At 64.7% G+C, this 17,308-nt stretch overlaps 1 protein-coding gene across 1 annotated transcript in view; it reads left to right on the top strand.

Annotated features, from left to right (window-relative positions):
- The window catches only part of LOC137455233 (hydrocephalus-inducing protein homolog), a 60,322-nt gene that overhangs the window by 31,872 nt on the left and 11,142 nt on the right, over positions 1 to 17,308 (top strand). Inside the window, exons 29-50 of the mRNA XM_068165854.1 lie at positions 595 to 731; positions 1,550 to 1,677; positions 1,786 to 1,977; positions 2,345 to 2,494; positions 3,534 to 3,773; positions 4,165 to 4,333; positions 5,836 to 6,006; positions 6,575 to 6,753; positions 7,236 to 7,379; positions 8,534 to 8,717; positions 9,140 to 9,281; positions 9,864 to 9,969; positions 10,672 to 11,196; positions 11,643 to 11,825; positions 12,090 to 12,292; positions 12,441 to 12,623; positions 12,832 to 12,951; positions 14,136 to 14,295; positions 14,407 to 14,579; positions 15,002 to 15,200; positions 15,801 to 15,900; positions 16,422 to 16,521. Of these exons, the coding sequence (XP_068021955.1) occupies positions 595 to 731; positions 1,550 to 1,677; positions 1,786 to 1,977; positions 2,345 to 2,494; positions 3,534 to 3,773; positions 4,165 to 4,333; positions 5,836 to 6,006; positions 6,575 to 6,753; positions 7,236 to 7,379; positions 8,534 to 8,717; positions 9,140 to 9,281; positions 9,864 to 9,969; positions 10,672 to 11,196; positions 11,643 to 11,825; positions 12,090 to 12,292; positions 12,441 to 12,623; positions 12,832 to 12,951; positions 14,136 to 14,295; positions 14,407 to 14,579; positions 15,002 to 15,200; positions 15,801 to 15,900; positions 16,422 to 16,521 (3,888 nt within the window). The remainder of the gene's footprint in view (positions 1 to 594; positions 732 to 1,549; positions 1,678 to 1,785; positions 1,978 to 2,344; positions 2,495 to 3,533; positions 3,774 to 4,164; positions 4,334 to 5,835; positions 6,007 to 6,574; positions 6,754 to 7,235; positions 7,380 to 8,533; positions 8,718 to 9,139; positions 9,282 to 9,863; positions 9,970 to 10,671; positions 11,197 to 11,642; positions 11,826 to 12,089; positions 12,293 to 12,440; positions 12,624 to 12,831; positions 12,952 to 14,135; positions 14,296 to 14,406; positions 14,580 to 15,001; positions 15,201 to 15,800; positions 15,901 to 16,421; positions 16,522 to 17,308) is intronic.

Below are 17,308 nucleotides of genomic sequence, written 5' to 3'. Positions count from 1 at the left end.
TGGTGGGACTGCAGGGCTCCCCTAGGTCGCTTGGTCCTTCCCTCTGCTCCTTGATGCTGAGCAGTGGGAGCAGCAGGCTCCAGCTCAGGCAGAAGGTGCTGTGCAGAACAGATCCTGGCTGTGTTCTCCCAGTGGGATGGCTCTGGACAGGACCTTCCTGTGGCTCTCACAGGGGTTGGTGGCTGCGGCCCCTGGGGCTCTGGGGACAGAGCTGGGTGCAGAGTGGTGAAGATTTCCTGGGGGGGAGGGGGAGGGAGAACTCTGCTGACAAGGTCCTGAAGCAGTTTCAGGGGTGGGCTGTAGGCCAGGCTCAGCAGCTGCACTGAGAGCAGTGGAGGTGCAGTGGACTTGTGTGCAGTGGCCCAGGAGCTGTGGGCAGTGCCCACTGGCAGCCAGCTGTGCTTGAAGGTGCCCCTGGGAGCTGCTAGAAGCTGGGCCCTGCCTTCCCTGGCACCGGCCAGAGTCTTGGCAGCAGCTGCTCAGGTGTTGGGCTCCAGGGGCTTGAGCTGAGTCGTTGCCCTGGAGTTGCACCTCCCATGCCATGGCAACGTGGCCAGGCTGTGGGCTCAGGAGTGCCCTCCCTCCTCCTTGCAGAGCTGAGCTGCCTGAGTACATCCTGGACTTTGGCTGCGTGGGGCTGGGTGGCATCCACAGGCGCAGCGTGAAGGTCACCAGCCTGGGGCACTTCCCTGTGTCCTTCCAAGTGCCTGGGCAGCTCCTGTGTGGCACAGGTAGGCAGTGCTGGAGACCCTTCCTGTGGCCTTGCAAGAGCTGCCTGTGGCAGCTCAGCCTGAGCCACTGCCACGGAGAGCTCTTGGGGAGCTTTGTCCTGCTGGGGACCTGCTGCTTTGGAGCCTGAGTTCTGCTGGCCAGCAGTGCCCAGGGGCCTGGCCTGCCTGTGGCTGCCCTAACTCTGCCCTGCAGGGGCTGGATGGGCTGCTCACCTTGGGCACCTCTCAGCACCTTCTGCTCTTGGCTGCCAGCAGCAGCAGCTGAGCTTCTCTGGGTGCTCTCTGGCCTTGTGTTGCAAGGAGCTGGAGCCTGGGTGCTGCTGAGCTGCTTGGTGTGAAGTTCCTGAGGTCGTGGCACTTGTGCTCAGCCCTGGCTGAGGAGACAGCCTGGCAGGGGCTGTGCTGTATCCAGACAGGCCTCTGGAGCGGCCCTTGAGGCAAGGCTGCAGCAGCACCAAGCGCTGCCCTGCTGTGTCTGCAGGGTGCCCAGAGGCCTCCCTCAGTTGTTTCTAGGCAGCAGCAGGGCATGGGCAAATCTTAGCTGGGAATTCTCCTTTGAAGAGGTCTGAGTGTCCTTCCCTGGCCTTGCTGCAGCTCCTCAGCTGAAACCTTTTCCTTTCCCCCCTTGGGGCCTGGGCTCTGGCTGTGCCAAGCTTTGGGCCTGCAGCGGTGCCGGGGGAGAAGGAGCAGCAGCAGCTGCTCTGGAGAGGCAGAGTCCTTGCCAGGGCTGCCAGGCAGGACACTCAGGTGGCCCTAGGCTGCTGGTGCCCCAGCTGCTGTCCCCTGTGCCTCAGCTGCTTCCTGTCCATCTCTTGAAGGCTTCAGCGTGGAGCTGGAGCGCGTGGAGCAGCTGCCCTGCTCCCAGAGCAGGAGCTTCACCGTGTGCCTGGAGCCCCAGAGTGCCACCCTGCCGCTGGGCCAGGCGGCCCTGCTGCTGCCCATCCAGGTGCCCTGTGCCTCCTCCCCTCCCTCTGCCCTCACCCCCTGCGGGGGCAGGCTGGGGCCAGCAGCAGAGGCCAGCTGGAGCTCACCTGGCTGCTCTGTGCCTCACCAGGTGACAGGAGGCCCCACGGTTCGTCTGCTCCTGCGTGCCAGGGGGGTTGTGCCCTCCCTCTGCCTCTCCAGGGCCAGGCTGGACTTCTCCCCTCTCCAGTGTGGGCAGTGCCAGGAGGAGACCACTCGGCTCTACAACCAGCTGCCAGTGCCCTGTCAGTGGTTCCTCAGCAGGGAGGAGCCTGCTCAGAAGGTAAAGCACAGACACTCTGCCACTTGCATCTTCTGGGCTGCCTTTCCTGCTTCTCTCTTGCCTCCTCTGCTCCTCTGGCTGCTTCAGCACTTGGGCTCCAGCTGGGCTGAGGAGGCTTTGGAGGGTGCCCTGGGCCTGTTGAGCAGCTGCTGCTTCCCTTCTCTGCCACCTTCAGCCCTTGCTCCTCTCGTCAGGAGCAGCCTCCCCTGCTGCCTGGCCTGCCTCTGCCTTTGGCCACCAGTTCTAGGCCAGGGCTGGCCCCACCTGATTGGGCTGGGTGCTCTGAGGCCAGGAGTGCCAGCACTGCAGGAAGCCAGCTGTGTCCTGCCAGAGCAAGGAGACCTCAGCCCCTGGTTTCTGTGCTCAGGTGGACAAGCCTTTGGCAGCCAGCAGGCGTGGGAAGCTGCTGCAGGAGCCCAAGGCCAAGGCCGGCGTCTTTGAGGTGCTTCCCTCAGCTGGAGTCCTGGCCCCCGGGCAGTGGTGCAACCTGCGAGTCAGGTTTTGCCCCGTGGAAGAGGTGAGCTGGGCTGGGGTCCCCCCCAGGAGGTCTGGCAGGGCAGTGTGGGCAGGAGAGCCCAGGCTGGGAGCAGGAGCTGAGCCCTGCCCCCACGGGCAGCTTGCTGCAAGCTCAGCTTCCCCTGCTGCAGCCTCTGCAGAGGGGGCTTGGGGAGCCAAGCCCTGAGCAGAGGACTCCCCTCCTGTCTGGCCAGGGAGAGCTCCTCTGCCCCTCTTGTTCAGCTGCTCCTTGCCCGCCACAGCGCTGCCAGGGCTGGGTCTGGGCACCACAAGCCTGCAGACCTTTCTGCTGAGCACTGCACTGCCCCAGGAGTGGTGCCAGGGATGGGGCATCTCCCACCTCTGGGCACTCCTGCTGCCCACAAGAGGCAGATTGCCAGCAGCCTGCAGAGGGCAAAGGTTACAGCTCCGTGCTCCAGCACTGCCCCTGCCCTTGCTCCACAGAGCCAGCAGCCTTTTGTGGAGCTGCTGGGAGAGGGAGTGCTGAAAGACCTCCTCTGATGGGGCAGGCTCCAAGGAGCTCTGCTCCAGGGCAGCTGAGGAGAGCTGGAGGTGCACAGAGAGCAGGGAGAGGTTCAGCTGCTGGCAGCAGCACTCCTGAGCCAGCAGCCTGCTCTGCTCTCCTGGCAGGGCCAGTCCTTTGGGGAGTCCCTCTGCCCAGCCCAGCCTGGGCTAGCAGCAGCTCTCCCACCTGGCTCCTGGGGGATCAGAGGGCCCTGGGCTATGCTGAGCAGGCTCAGGCTGAGCAGCTCTTTGCTCCAGGTTCCCTCTCCAAAATGCAAGGCAAAGCCCTGTGCTGCTGGGGGGCATCTCCCCCGTGGGGCAACCTGGGCCAGGGGCTCAGCACTCTCAGCATGCCAAGTGTCTCCCTTCCCTGAGCCTGACTCTGCCTTTTCCAGTTTCCAAGCAGCCCTCCTTGTCCTGCTTTCTGTTCTCCATTCAGCTCAGAGGTGCTGCTGCCAGCCCTGGCCTCGGGGCACAGGGTGAGTTTGAGGCCCTGGCACTTCATGGAGGAGCTTTCTGCCCTTCTCTCTTTTCAGAAGCTCTACAGGAGCACTCTGAAGATCCACATCTGCCACAGCAGCCAGCACCTCCAGCTGCTGGTCTCAGGCAGTGGGCTGGAGCCACGGCTGGAGTTCCAGCCTGAAGTGCTGGAGCTGGGGCCAGTGCTGCCATCCAGCCCTGGGGCACAGGGCACAGTGGTGGTGAAGAACCCTTGCAGCTTCCCCATCGAGTTCTACTCCTTGGAGTATGACCTGCAGTACCTTGCTGAGGAGCAGGTAAAGAGAGGAGCTCTGCTCCCCACATCCACCTTGTGCAGCTTCAGGGCACTGCAGTGTTCCCAGCCTTGTGCCAGGGAGATGGAGACAGGAGGCAGGGCACAGCCTGGGGGGGTGGTGGTTCAGAGTTAGCCTCTTCTGCTGGCAGGCTGTGGAGGGGCTTGGCTGGTCCTGCAGTTCTGAGGAAGGCAAGAGGGGGAAGCTGGCCGGGGCCGGGGGGGTGGCTGGGGCTGTGGCCCGGGCTGGGGCTGGGGCCGGGAGGGGTGGCTGGGGCCGGGGCCGGGGCCGGGCTGGGGGTGGCTTGGGCTGGGGCTGGGGCTGGGGCCGGGGCCGGGCCGGGCTGGAGCTCCAGCAGTGCCTCCCAGGGGTGGTTTCTCCTCCCCATGCACAGATCCTGAGGGCGCTGGAAGGCTTCGACTGCCGCAGCACCTTGCTGCTGCCTCCTCGTGCCCCGGGGGAGCAGCTGCCTCCAGAGCTGCTGCAGCTGTCTCGGGGCCAGAAAAGGCTGCAGGATCAGCAGGCCAAGGCCAAGCCTGAGCAGCCCACAGCCCAGGACGAGGGTGAGGCTTTGCTCTCGGCTGTCCTGAGTGGGGGCTCAGCAGGGAGCCCAGCCCCCAGCTCTCCAGGGCCTCATTCTCTGGGGCTCCAGCAGTCCTCATGCCCCAGCTGGGTGGAGCAAGGCCCTGGTGAAACTGTGGCTTGGCACAGCCAGCAGTGCAACCAAAGCCAGCTCCTCTCTGCCCTGCCTGGGGAAGCAATGAGGATGGCTCCTGGCAGGGGGGAGCAGGGCCAAGGGAAAGGCCTGGGCAATTTGCCTCAGCTTTGCCAAATGAGCCTCAGCTTTGCCCCAGCAGCTGCTGGGATCAGGCTGATGGGGAAGCTGTGCTAGGCAGGGCAGCACCGCTGCTGTCCTCTCTGGCACTGCAAGCTGAGGAGGCTCTGGGTGACCTCCTGAGGGCTGTTCTGGGGAACTCAGAGCCCAGCCACATCTGCTGCAGTGCCATTCCTCAAGCACCCAGCTCCTGGATGAGCCCCAGGTGGAGCCTCTGCCTTGGGACTGTCTCAGATGCTCCTTTCTGGCTTTGCCCTTCTTGCTCAGCAAGCTTGGCACCACGCTCCCATGAGGGCCATGTGGACAGCTCATGGCAGGAGACCGGGCTTCAGTCCTGTTGGGTGTTGCTGCATGCTCTGCTCTCCTCTTTCTGCCACCCCATCCACTTGTGGGCACCTGGAGCAGCATCCAGGGCAGAGCCTGATCTGCACAGGCTTGAGAGGAAGGGCAGGGCGAGCCCATGGGTGTGCCATTGGCTTGAGCAGAGTCTCCTCTGCCGGGAGCCGAGGGGCTGGTGAGGATGAGGAGGATGAGAGGAGGGCAGGAGGCTGACTCTTGTACCTGTGTGTGCACAGCAGAGCATCAGCAAAGCACCACTGGCAGCAGGGAGGCCTCAGAAGAGCCGCAGGCCAGCCCAGTCCATAGGGTCCTGGCCCTGGGCAGCGCTGCGTCTGCCGAAGGAGCTGCAGCCCCACAGGGCAGGGGCATCGTGGTCATCGTCCATGGGGCACCCCTGGCAGGTAGCTGAGCTGCAGCCTGGGCTGTGAGGAGGGGGGAAGCAGGGGAGATGTGTCCTGGCGGCCCATGGCGCTGGCTTGAGCGGCTGAGGTGCCGGGAGGTGAGGCACGGCTCTGCCGGGCTGGCCCCAGGCCCTCAGCAGCTGCTGCCAGGGCTGTGGCTCCTCCTGTGCCCAGGCAGCTGGGCTCTCGTTCCCCCCAGGAGGGTGAGCCTGTCCCCGTGGCCGCATGGCCCCACGGTGGCTGCCGTGCTCCACGTTGCCTTGCGGAGCGCTCCCCAGCCCCGAGCTGTGCCCAGCTGCTGCCCGAGGCAAGGGCAAGCAGCCCAGGGCAGGGCAGGGTCCGAGCGGTGCTGGCACAGGGCTGGAAGCGGCAGCCTGGGCGCAGGCTTGAGGTGGGCTGCAGCCCTCAGCTGCGTGGGGGCCTGGCAGAGCCTGTCCCCGGCAAGCCCTGCGGCCGCAGGGGTCCCCAAGCAGCCTCCCTCTCTCTGCAGGCAAGACGTCGGCAGCGGCCGCCCTGGCCAAGCACTACGGCGCCGCCTGCCTGTCCCTGGACGCTGTGGTGAGCGAGGCCGTGGCGGCCGGGAGCAGCGCGGCAGGGCGGCGAGCCCGGGAGCTGTGCAGCGCCGGCAGCCAGCAGAGCCCGCAGCAGCCACAGGATGGCCGTAAGGAGCCAGGCTGGGCCCGGAGCGGCGCTGCGGGAGCCCCCGGGGCTGCGCCTCTGCCGGCTCCAGAGCAGTGGCACGGCCCCGGGGGGCTTGGGGAGCAGGGCTGCGGCACGGAGCGGGGCAGAGCCCTTCCCGAGAGCCTCTCTGGGCACTCAGGCTGCAGCCCGAGGGCTCGGGCAGGGGCACTCTGCCTCCTCTGCACAGCTTCCTTTGCTCGGGCTGGGGGAGCAATCTTCCAGCATCTTCCTGGGAGCTGTTCTCTTGCCTGCTAGCTCCAGCCTGGCCCTTGTGGCCATCAGCTGGGCTCTGCTTGGGCTGCTTTTGCAGTGCTCAGCTGGGAAGCTGCCTGGCCTGCAAGCTGCTGGCAGGAAGAAGGCTCTGGCTCCCTGCTGGGGTTGTCTCCCGTGGAGCTCTTAGCTCCATGGAGATGGGCAGCAGAGGTTGGGCAGTGCATCCAGAGCTCTCTGCCTTGCAAATGCACTGTCCCTGCCAGGGTGCCCACTGCTCTGGAAGGTGCCTGGCTGCTCCCCACAGCAGCCCCCTGAGTCCTCTGTGCCCTCTGCAGGCTCCCCGGGGTGGCGACGCTACTCCAAGGCCAGGCTCAGCCGCAGCCTGAGCCAGCCCAGCTCTGGGGACAGAGGCAGCCAGCACTCCCTCAGCTCACCAGGCCAGGCCAGAGCTGGGGCAGGCAAGAGGAAGATGTCTGTGGTGAGACAGCTTGCAGCAGAGTCCTCAGGCTCCCAGGTGAGGCCTGGCCTGCGCTGGCTGATGCCAGGGCCCTTTCCCTTCCCTTTGGGAGCTGTGTTGCCTGGGGCAGGGCTGAGGGAGGATCAAATGCAGCTGCTGAGCCAGCACTGCCAGCTCAGCACTGCACCCTGTCCCGCAGCACCCCATCTCTGTGGCTTTGCAGTGCCTCAGGGGTGGGGACTGCAGCACTGCCCTGGGCAGCTGAAGGTCAGGCTGGCCCAGCAGGACCCTTCCTGGCCCCACGCTGCCTGGGCCTGAGCTCCTGCTTGTCCTTCCTGTGCTGTGGGGTGCTGCCAGCGCTGGGGGCTGCTGCTCAAGGGCTGTGCTCTGCAGGCTTGTCCCCTGCAGCCTCTGGCCCACGCTTGCCTTGGAGTTTGTTGCTAGTGAGAGCTCCAAGGCCAGCAGCTGGGATGGCTCAGGGGGTTCCCAGGGGGCTTTCTGCTCTGGGGATGTTCAGTGTGCTGCTGTTCAACCCCCAGGGCTCCTCTGGCTCTCCTCTGGTCTCGGCGCCTCCGGCACAGCTGCGGCTCAGCCCCAGGGGCAGCGGCGTGGCAGAGCTGGGCCTGGGGAGCTGTGTGCTGCCCCAGGAGCTGCTGGTGGCCATCCTCTCCGAGAGGCTGCAGGTGCGTGGCCAGGGGGGGAAGGAGAGCTTCCTGCTGGAGAGGGCCAGGCAGCGCAGGAGGGCTGGGAGAGGAGGAGGAGTCCTGCTGTTGGAGGGCTCCTGGGCTCAGTACATTTGGGGATGACACCCAGCTGGGGGCAGGAGTTGATCTGCTGGAGGGCAGAGAGGCTCTGCAGAGGGACCTGGACAGGCTGGGCAGATGGGCAGAGTCCAAGGGCAGGAGATTGAACACATCCAAGTGCCAGGTGCTGCACAGTGGCCACAGCAACCCCAGGCAGTGCTACAGGCTGGGGTCAGAGCGGCTGAGAGCAGCCAGGCAGAGAGGGACCTGGGGGTGCTGGTTGATGGTAGGCTGAACATGAGCCTGCAGTGTGCCCAGGGGGCCAAGAGGGCCAAGGGCATCCTGGCCTGCATCAGGCAGAGTGTGGCCAGCAGGAGCAGGGAGGTCATTCTGCCCCTGTACCCTGCACTGGTTAGGCCACACCTTGAGTCCTGTGTCCAGTTCTGGGCTCCTCAGGTTAGGAAGGAGGTTGACTTGCTGGGAGGTGTCCAGAGAAGGGCAAGAAAGCTGGGGAGGGGTCTGGAGCACAGCCCTGTGAGGAGAGGCTGAGGGAGCTGGGGTTGCTTAGCCTGCAGAAGAGGAGGCTCAGGGGAGACCTTCTTGCTCTCTGCAACTCCCTGAAGGGAGGTTGTGGCCAGGTGGGGGTTGGGCTCTTCTCCCAGGCACCCAGCACCAGAACAAGAGGACACAGTCTCAGGCTGTGCCAGGGGAGGTTTAGGCTGGAGGTTAGGAAGAAGTTCTACACAGAGAGTGATTGCCCATTGGAATGGGCTGCCCAGGGAGGTGGTGGAGTCCCCATCCCTGGAGCTGTTCAGGAGGAGACTTGATAGGGTGCTGGGTGCCATGGGTTGGTTGATTAGGTGGTGTTGGGTGAGGGGCTGGACGTGATGACCTTGAAGGTCTCTTCCAGCCTGGTCTGTTCTATTCTGCTCTCTTCTCCTTGGGGGAAGCTGCAGATGCCAGCAGCTGGCAGGGCCCTGGGGACAGCTCAGAGCTGGGGACAGCTGCTTGCTGCCCTCTGCCAAGGGGCTTCACCCAGTGGCCCAGAGCTGCAGGCAGGGCACAGCTGATTTTGTCTTGGCCTTTCTCCACAGCTGAGGGACTGCTGCCAGGGAGTGGTGTTTGATGGCCTGCAGAGCCTCTGTGCAGGCAGCACGCTCTCTGCTCTCCTCTGCCTGCTCCAGGCTGTGGGAAACCGACCCCACATCTACTTTGTCAACCTGCTGCAGGACTATGGCTCTTGGCAAGCCAGGCAGGCAGCTGCAGAGGAGCGGGCAGGTGAGGCTCCTCATCTCCCTGCCTCCCAAGGCTTCTCCCCTCAGCCCTCAGCCCTGCCCAGGTGGAGCTGGCTCAGCAGCACAGCTGGGGAGAGGTGTTTGTAGGAAGCCTTCAGCCTCCTTCCTGCTGCCAGCACAGCAGGGCTGAGGCTGGGAGACTTCTCTCAGGCTGCAGCACTGCAGCTGGGGCCCAAGTGCAGGCTGCTGGGGCTGAGTGTCTGAGCAGCAGCCAGCTGTGCCCCACGCTGGGGCCTGAGCCCAGCAAGGCAGAGGAGCTGCCAGCCTGGCGCTAGCTTGGGGCTCTGGAGCTGGGAGCAGGGCTGGGAGCTCCCTGCTAGCTGCCGGCAGGGGGCTGGGCTGGGGCTCCTCTCGGCTCCCCCAGCACAGCTCTGCTGATGCTCTCTCCTCTGACCCCTGCTGCAGGCCGGGAGCAGGAAGCTGCAGCCAGGAGGGAGGAAGCCCTGCTCTGGGAGCTGGGGGAGGAGGAGTTTGCTGCCCTCCCGCAGCAGCAGCAAGCTCAGCTGGAGAGCAGGATCCGGCAGCTCCAGCGGCAGAGGAAGCAGAGGTCTGGAAGCCTTCTGTGGGGAGCTGCCCAGCACAGGCTCCCGGAGAGGTGTCCCTGCTCTGGGGAGCTGGGCTGAGCTCGGGGGGGTTCCGGAGGAGAGCCCCAAAGTGGCGTTGCCGAGCGGCACAGGGGTGGTGCCTTCCCCCTGCCTGGCTGCCGGCAGAGGAGAGAGCTTCCTGCTGGGGGCTGAGAACATCTCCTGCTCCTGCTGGTGCCGAGGCCTCGGGCTCAGAGCCTGCTGCAGGCAGCTGGGCTCTGTGCTTGCCTTGCCCTCGCCCTTCGGAGGCTCTCTGAGTTCGTGGCCTCGGTTGCCATCCCCTTCAGCCCTCCCTCCCCCAAGCAGGGGGGATGTGCTGTGGGGCTGTGTGAGGCACAGCTGTGTGAGGCCAGAGAGCAGAGGTTTGCCTGGGTCACAGCTGGGCTCCAGCAGGACTCCTGTTTTGCAGGAGGGGAGCTCCTGCAGCCTCTGGGTGCTGTGACTGTGCTCTGGAAGGAGCAGGCTGTGCCCAGGGAGAAGGGCTGAGGAAGCCCAGGGCTGTGGGGGTGACTCTCAAGAGCTCTTTTCCCTTTGCCTCGCTGCAGGCTGCAGCTGGCTAGAGAGCAGCAGGAGCAGCAGCAGCGCTGCAAGGAGGCAGAGGAGCTGGAGCAGCAGGGCAAAGGCAGAGGGAAGAGAAGCCTGGTCAGGCAGGTGGGTGGCTGTGTGAGCAAGAGCCCTGGGCACCTTGCTGCTGAGCTGCAGCACTGCTGAGAGCCCAGCAGCCCCAGGCCCTGCTGGGCAGCCTGCTCCTGCTTGGGGCTGTGCTGGGAGACAGCAGCTGCTGCCTGCTGCTGCTGCTGCTGCTTCCCTGGGGGCTTTGCCACGGCCCTGTGGCTGAGCTGCTCTTCTGGGATCAGGCTGCCTCTGAGTCCTGGCTCCACACAACTCCAGGCATGCCCTGGGAAGGCCTGGATGGCTTTGCTCCAGTGTTTCTCCCTGCCCTGCCTGTGCCCTGCAGCCCTGAGCCAGGTCCCCTCTGGGAAGTGAGGTCTGCTCCTGCCTGTCTGGCAGGAGAGAGCAGCAGGGCCAGCAGCAGGGCCCAGGTGTCTCTTGCCAAAGAGTCAGGGGTGCTGAGCAGCCCAGAAAGGAGCCCCAGGGCCTGCCCAGGAGGAAGGAGGGCTCTGGAGTTCCCTGCTGGGCTTGGAGCAGCTCCTCAGTTGCTGCCTCCTCGTGGGTCTGGCGCCGAGGCCTTGGGTTTCAGTGGAGCTCCAGTGGGTGCCAGCTGCCTTCTGGCCTGGGATTTGTAGAGCACCTAGCACAGGTCTGGGGTGAGGCTTGGGCTGCTCTTGCCAAGATCTTCAGTGTCCTGCAGCTTGGAAATGCTGATGGCTTTCTCCTGCTCCTCCTGCCCAGAGCACAAAGACATCGAGCGGCAGCAGCAAGGAGGCCCCCGGCAGGCAGCAGAGCATCCCCAAGAGGAGGACCGAGAAGGGCTCTGCCCAGGAGTGCTCAGCCTCTGCTGCCCCTGGCAGGGAAGAAGAAGAGCAGCAGAGCAAGCTGGGCCTGGCAGACAGCTGCTCAGGGGAGCAGAGCGAGCAGAGCTTGGCCCTGCGGTTCCAGAGCTACGAGGCGTCACGGCAGCATGTGGCTCATCTCTTGTCCTGCTGGGACAGGGTGCAGGGTGTCCCTGCAGAGCCAGGGGTGCTGCAGCCAGCAGGCCAGCAGCAGCCTTCCCCCCGCCTCAGGAGGCAGAAGTCTAGAAAGGAGCTCCAGAAGAGGCTGGGGGAGCGCAAGCTGGCCCAGCTGGAAGGGGAAGGTGCAGCAGGGGCAGGCGGCGGCCAGGCAGTCGGGGTGCCCTGCCTAGACATCGAGGTGCTGAGCTGTGCAGATGTGCTGAGCACCATCCTGGAGAGCAGGAGGCTGCCAAGGCCGGAGCAGGTAGAGCCCCGCGAGGCTCAGCGCCGGAGCCTGCCCCGGGGGGGCCCTGGGGCCTTGTGTCCCAGCGGGTGCCAAGGGCACAGAGCCTTGCCCAGGCTGCTGCTGCTGCCCCACAGCAGCCTTGTGGCTTGGCTGGGGGCAGCCAGGGAGTGCTCTCTGTGCAGGCCTCCTGCCTGCCAGCTGCTCTCCCGGTCTGGAGAGCAAGGTGGTGCCAGGCCAGCTCCAGGGCACTGCTTCCTTCAGCTGAGCCACTCAGAGCAGAGATTCCTCTGCAGGTGCCCCCTGTGGGCCCTGGCCCTGCTCTGGAGCCTGCCCAGCAGCCTGGGCTGGGGCTGGGGCTGTGCTCCACCTCCCTCCATCAGAGCTGGCCAACAGCTGAGTGTCTTTCAGGAGGGGTGAGGATGGAGGTGCCGGGAGCATGACCGAGGTTTGCTCTTCTGCCTTAGGTCCTGGATGAGCTGGGCCTGGGTCCCTCAGGGCCCCCCCTGCCCCCCACTGCTTTCTACTCTGTGGCTCACTACCCAGCCAAGAGAGAGCTGCCTGTGGCAGAGGCCGAGCAGCACTTTGTCCTCCTGCCACAAGGTGCCCCAGGGCCAGAAGAGGAGGCTGCTTCTGTGCGCACAGTGAAGGTGCCAGGGCTGGCTGGGGGCAGGGGGGGTGGCAAAGGCTCAGAGTGGAAGGGCAGTGAAGAGGTGCCAGGGCCCCAGGCCTGCAGCCATCCCTTCTGGCTGTCCAGAAGAGACAGAGCTCTGCTCTCTGCCCTGAGCACAGGGCAAGTCTGGGAGGGAGAGAGCCTCCCCTGAGGGGGTGCTGCCCCTGTGCTCTGCTGAGCCCCCCCTGCAGGGCTGGCTCTCAGGGCACATTTCCCTTTGCTCTCTCCCTTTGGGCTGAAGTTCTCAGAGGAGCAGGGAGCCCCAGGCAGAGGCCACTGGAGGGGGGCAAGAGCCTCCAGCAGCCAGGAAGCTGTGAGGAGGAAGCGGAGCTCTGGGGATGGCAGGAGAGCTCTGCGCAGGTCAGCCACGGTAGCCTCCATCCATCCCTCTGAGGAGGGCCGAAGGCCCACGGGCACTGTGCCAGCCCCAGAGAGCTGTGCCAGGTGAGCCGTGGGGGAGGAGGGATCCCTCTGCTTCAGGGCCAGCTTGCCAAGGAGGCTGCTGAGCCCAGCTCCCCCCCAGCAAGTGCCCAGCTCCTCCTGCTCTCCTTTGCTCCTCAGCAGTGCCTGAAGGTTCCTCTTTCCCTGCCAGGAGCAGCAGCTACCGCTGGGTAGTGCCTGCCCAGGGCCAGGTGGTGCTGCAGGTCCACTTCAGCTCGGCGCTGCTGGGCAGCTTTGAGCAGAGGCTGCACTTTGAGCTGCTGGGCACCAAGCGCCCCTACCAGCTGCACTGCAGGGGCAGCTGCCTGTACCCCACCATCAGCCAGGAGCCACGGTAAGGCTGGCCCCTGGGGCCATCCCGCTCTGCTGCCCCTGAGCTCAGAGCTGAGACTCTGCCCCTCAGCCCCTCAGCCCCCCAGCAGCTCTTGCTGTGCTTGGAGCTGGGCAGCGCTGCTGCTGCCTCGGCCAGCGCTCAGAGTGGGGGCTCTGGGAGCAGGTGTTGTGCTCAGAGCATCTCACAGCTCCTCACTCCCTGTGCCCAGGGAGGTGTTTCCTCGCTGCAGGCAGAGCAAGGCAGCTGAGGCCATCCTCTCCAAGGAGTATGTGCTGGGCACCAGGGTGTTCCACTTTGGGCCGCTGCTGTGTGGCAAGGCCAGGGAGCGGTAGGTGCTGCCCAGCCCAGCCGTGCTGCTTGCATGCAGGGGGGGTTGAGAAGGGATCTGCAGCACCTTGTGCTCTCAGGAACCTGCTCCCAGGGGCACGATTCAGGGCAGGCCCAGGCAGAGAGCTGGGGCTTTGGTGGCTTTGGAGGAGCACAGCTCTGGCCACTTGAGCACCTAGCAGGCACAGGAGGCTTGGAGGAGCTGGGGAGGGATGGAGCTGCTCTTCCTGCCTGGGGGCTGCCTTGGTGGCCAGAGCCACGTGCTGCCTGCAGCCTGAAGGCAGCTGGGGGTCACTTGTCAGCCCCCATCTCAGCTTCAGCAGCTTTGTGGTGTTATTTCAAGTGCTGGGAGCTCTGTGGGCAGCCTGAAGGGAAGGCTTTCTCTGCTGATGCTTTGTAAAGCCTCCATGACTCTGCAGTGTCAGCAAGCCAGGATGGTTGGAGCTGTCAGCAGGGGACACAGACACCTGCAGAGCAGGAGAAATGGGCTTTCCACTTCCCTGATCCTCACTGCTGGATCAAGTCTGGCCTCAGAGTCTTGTCCCTGGAGCTGCTGCCATCTTCCTGCTCTTCACTTCCCTCTTTCCCTGCTTTCAGGGTTGGGAATGAAGTTTTGTCTGCAGGGGGGCTCTGGAGAGCTGGTGGCATTTGGACCCCCCAGGGAAGTGCAATTCCAAGTGTTTAAAAGCCAGGAGAGGATTTGGCCAGGCTGAGGAATTGCCCTTTTTGCCCTTTTCTCTCCACACTCTGTCCCAGCCCCGAGCCAAGAGGCATTTGTTAACGCTGGGACTCCTCTTGGGAATCCCCCCCTCAGCCTCAGGCTCAGCCAGGAGCTGGGCCAAGGCAGTCTCCTGGCTGCTGTGGAAGAGAGGAGCTGAGCTCTTTCAAACCTCCTGTCCCAGCCTTTCTGGGAAGCCTGCAGGGAAGGCAAGCCAGCAGAGGAGGGGAGGAATCCAGGTGCCTGCTGTGCTGCTCTTTGTGCAGGCACCTTTGGGGTCCTGGTGTGCAGAAGGCCTCTGGAGGTGGCCTGTGCACAGCTCTGGGATGGAGGCAGCAAGTGTGGGCTGGGCACTGAGGGAAGCTGGGAATGAAGGCAGGCAGCATGCAAAGTGCCCCTGGAGGTGAGGCTTTCTCTGAGGCTGCTTGTTGGAGCTGCCCTGCAGCCTTTGCCCCTTCTGTGGCCAGGTCCAAGGCTGTGCTGCAGGCTGGCAACCGCGAGCAGCTCTCCATCCGCAACGTCAGCCCCTGGGAGGCAGAGGTGCACTTCTCCTGGGAGCGGGGTGGCAGCAGGGGCACCTTCCTCTTGGAGCCTGCCAGCATGAAGCTGCAGCCTTATGAGAAGCAGGTAGGGGCCAGGCAGGGGGGAGCAGCAGCAGCAGCAGCAGCAGCGGCCAGGAGCCGTTCCTCCTGCTCACTGGAGGCTCTTCTGTGTTTCTCTTTGCGGGGCTGGGGCCAGGAGCTGAGCGTCTGGGCCTACCCCACTGCAGTTGGCCTGGTGGAGGACAGCCTCATCTGCCGCATCAAGGACAACCCAGAGCCAGTGGTCTTCCAGCTGTGCTGCCAGGGGGTGCAGGTGAAGCTGGAGGTCAGCCCCAGGCAGCTGCATTTCGCCAGGGTGCTTCTGCACAGGTCAGTCAGGCCAGGGGCACTGTGCCGGGGGTGGCTCTGCTGCAACTTGCCTTCCCCTCCCCTTGCCGTGTGGCTGCTGAGATGGGAGCCTGGCCAGCAGCCCTCTGGCTGCCAGCACTTGCCAGCCTCTTGCTCAGCCTTCCTTGCTGCCTTGGAGGTGCCAGGGCAGCCCCCAGCGCTGCTGCCCCGCTGCATTTGCATCTCCCCTGCTGGTGCAGAGGGAGCGGAGGAGCTGCTCTGGCTCTGCCTCCCGTGGCATCCCCTTCTGCCGGCCGGCTCTGCCCCAGGGCCTGGCCTCTGGGGCTTGTGGCAAAGAGCCGAGCCCGAAGGCTGGTTTCAGCGCCGCGGGGAGGGCTGCTGCCGGCGGCAGGGCTGCCGCTGTGCCCCCCAGCAGCTGGCACGGAGCCTTGGTGTCTCTGCAGGGAGCAGAGCAGGATGCTGCTGCTGCGGAACGACTGCCCCCTGCCGGTGGCCTGGAGGCTCAGCGGGCTGGAGAGCCTCGGCCAGAGCTTCTGGGTGTCGCAGAGCCAGGGCACGGTCGGGCCCCGCTCGGAGCTGGCCGTGCAGCTGTGCTTCAGGGCCAGCAAGCCTCTGAGCGTGGAGAAGAAGATCCGCTTGGAGGTGAGGGCGCAGGGCCCTGCCTGGCAGCGCTGGGCAGAGTGCTCTGGGCCCTGCAGCCTGTGCCTGAAGGCCCAAGGAGGAGCCCTCAGCAGATGCCTTTGTCCCCACCTTGCCTGGGCCCTTAGCAGCAAGAGCCCCTGGCTGGAGGATGCTGCTTGGCAATCTCTCAGTGCTGAGCAAGGGCTGAAGGGTGGGGGGCAAGAGGCTGGGGCCAGGCTTTGGCAGCAGTGCCCAGCAACAGGCCCAGGGGCAATGGGCAGAAAGCTGAAGCCAGGAGGTTCCAGCATCTGTCTTGTGAGGCTGCTGGAGCCCTGCAGCTGGCTGCCCAGAGAGCTTGTGGAGTCTCCTGCTCAGGTTCTTAAGGCAGAGCAAAGAAATCGCTGCCTGGGTTTTGCTGCCTGTGGTTGAGAGGCTGCCTTGCAGGGAGGCTGCTGTGTGCTGAGAGAGAGTTGGGTGTCATTGCCACCTGCTCTGGGACACCTTGTGGGTGCCTCCCAGGGGCTTTACACACAGCTGCTGGAGACAAGAGCTCCTCAGGTGGTGCCTGCCAGAAACACTGAGGAGAAGGACTCCAGCAGGGTTTGTGTCTTGGTGCCTCAGGTTTCAGATGCAGAAAATGTCCAGGGTGTGGTGCAGGTGGAGAACATCCAGGTCCTGGCCGAGGCCTACGAAGTTGCTCTGAACATCACCCTGCCTGAAGGTCAGTGGCTGGCCCCAGAGCAGAGGAGTTCAGATGGATTGCATGGCCTTGGCAAGGGGGGAGGGGAGGGGAGGGGAGGGGAGGGGATGGGAGGGGACAGCAGTGCAGCCTGGCACGGATCCATGACACAGGCCTCTTGCCAGCTGTGTGGAGTAAAGCCCTGTCAGGCCACACAGAGCTTTGCCTCTCTCATCTCTGGCCCTTGAAGTGTGCCCCTTCCTGTTGGTTTGATGTGGGGGCTTTGGAACAGCAGGGGTGTGCAGAAGCAGCTGGCAGCTGCTGAGGGCTCAGCACAGCACATCAAGTGGTTGGATCTGTGCTTGGAAGCAGGGAGGTGGAGGCTGAGCTCCTTGGCTGCCAAGCCCTGCAGCTCCTCTCTCAAGAAGAAGAGAAAGGGCAGCAAAGGAGCCAGGGCAAAGTTGCAAGGCTGGCAAGTTGCTGAGCAGGGCTTGGTCCCAGCTGAGATCTCCAAGTGTTTGTCTTCTCCCCATCCCCTCCCTCGCTCTGGGGGTGTCCTGCAGGTGCAGAGGGCTGCCTGGACTTTGGAGTCCTGAACGTCCTGGGGAGTGCCAAGCAAGTGCTGACCCTGAGGAACCAAGGGCAGTGCAAGCTTGCATACAGGTTGGTCCAGCTGCCTGCTCTGGGAGTGCCTGGGGCCACCACCTGCCCAGGCCTGCAGTCTGCTCCTCTGCATGGCTGGAGGCTGTTGCCCTGCTGGGGGTGAGCACTGGCACTGTCCTGAGCTCCAGGCTCCAGCCACAGCCCAGTTGCTCACAGCTCAGCAGGCAGCAGAAGGAGAGACCCAGCCCCTGGGCTCTGTGGTGCAGGAAGAAGAGTGTGGCCAGCAGGTCAGGGGACATTCTCCTCTGCCTTTCCTCTGCCCTAGGGAGAGCACATCTGGAGTCCTGGCTCCAGCTCTGGGCTCCCCAGTTCAAGAGAGACTGGGAACTGCTGGGGAGAGTCCAGCAGAGACTAGAGAGATGCTGAGGGGCCTGGAGCAGCTCTGTGAGGAGCAAAGGCTGAGAGCCCTGGGGCTGAGAGCCTGGAGAAGAGCAGCCCCAGAGGGGAGCTGAGCAATGCTCAGCAAGAGACAAAGGAGCTGTGGGGGGCAAGAGGCTGGGGCCAGGCTCTGCTCAGTGGTGCCCAGGGACAGGACAAGGGGCAGTGGGCACAAAGTGGAGCCCAGGAGGTTGCATGTGAAGAGGAGGAGAAAGTTGTTTGGTGTGAGGGTGCTGGAGGCCTGGAGCAGGCTGCCCAGAGAGGTTGTGGAGTCTCCTGGTGTGGAGAGCTTCCAACCCCCCCTGGGCACTGTGCTGCTGGGCAAGCTGCTGTGGGTGCCCTGCTGGAGCAGGGGCTTGGACTGATGATGCCCAGAGGTCCCTTCCAACCCCTCCATGCTGGGTTCCAG

Source organism: Melanerpes formicivorus, unplaced genomic scaffold (assembly GCF_026170545.1).
Source record: "Melanerpes formicivorus ecotype bairdi unplaced genomic scaffold, bMelFor1.0.p_v2 SCAF_93, whole genome shotgun sequence".
NCBI lineage: Eukaryota > Metazoa > Chordata > Aves > Piciformes > Picidae > Melanerpes > Melanerpes formicivorus.
Note: the sequence above shows the minus strand (reverse complement) of the source record. Positions and strands in the feature narration are given on the sequence as shown.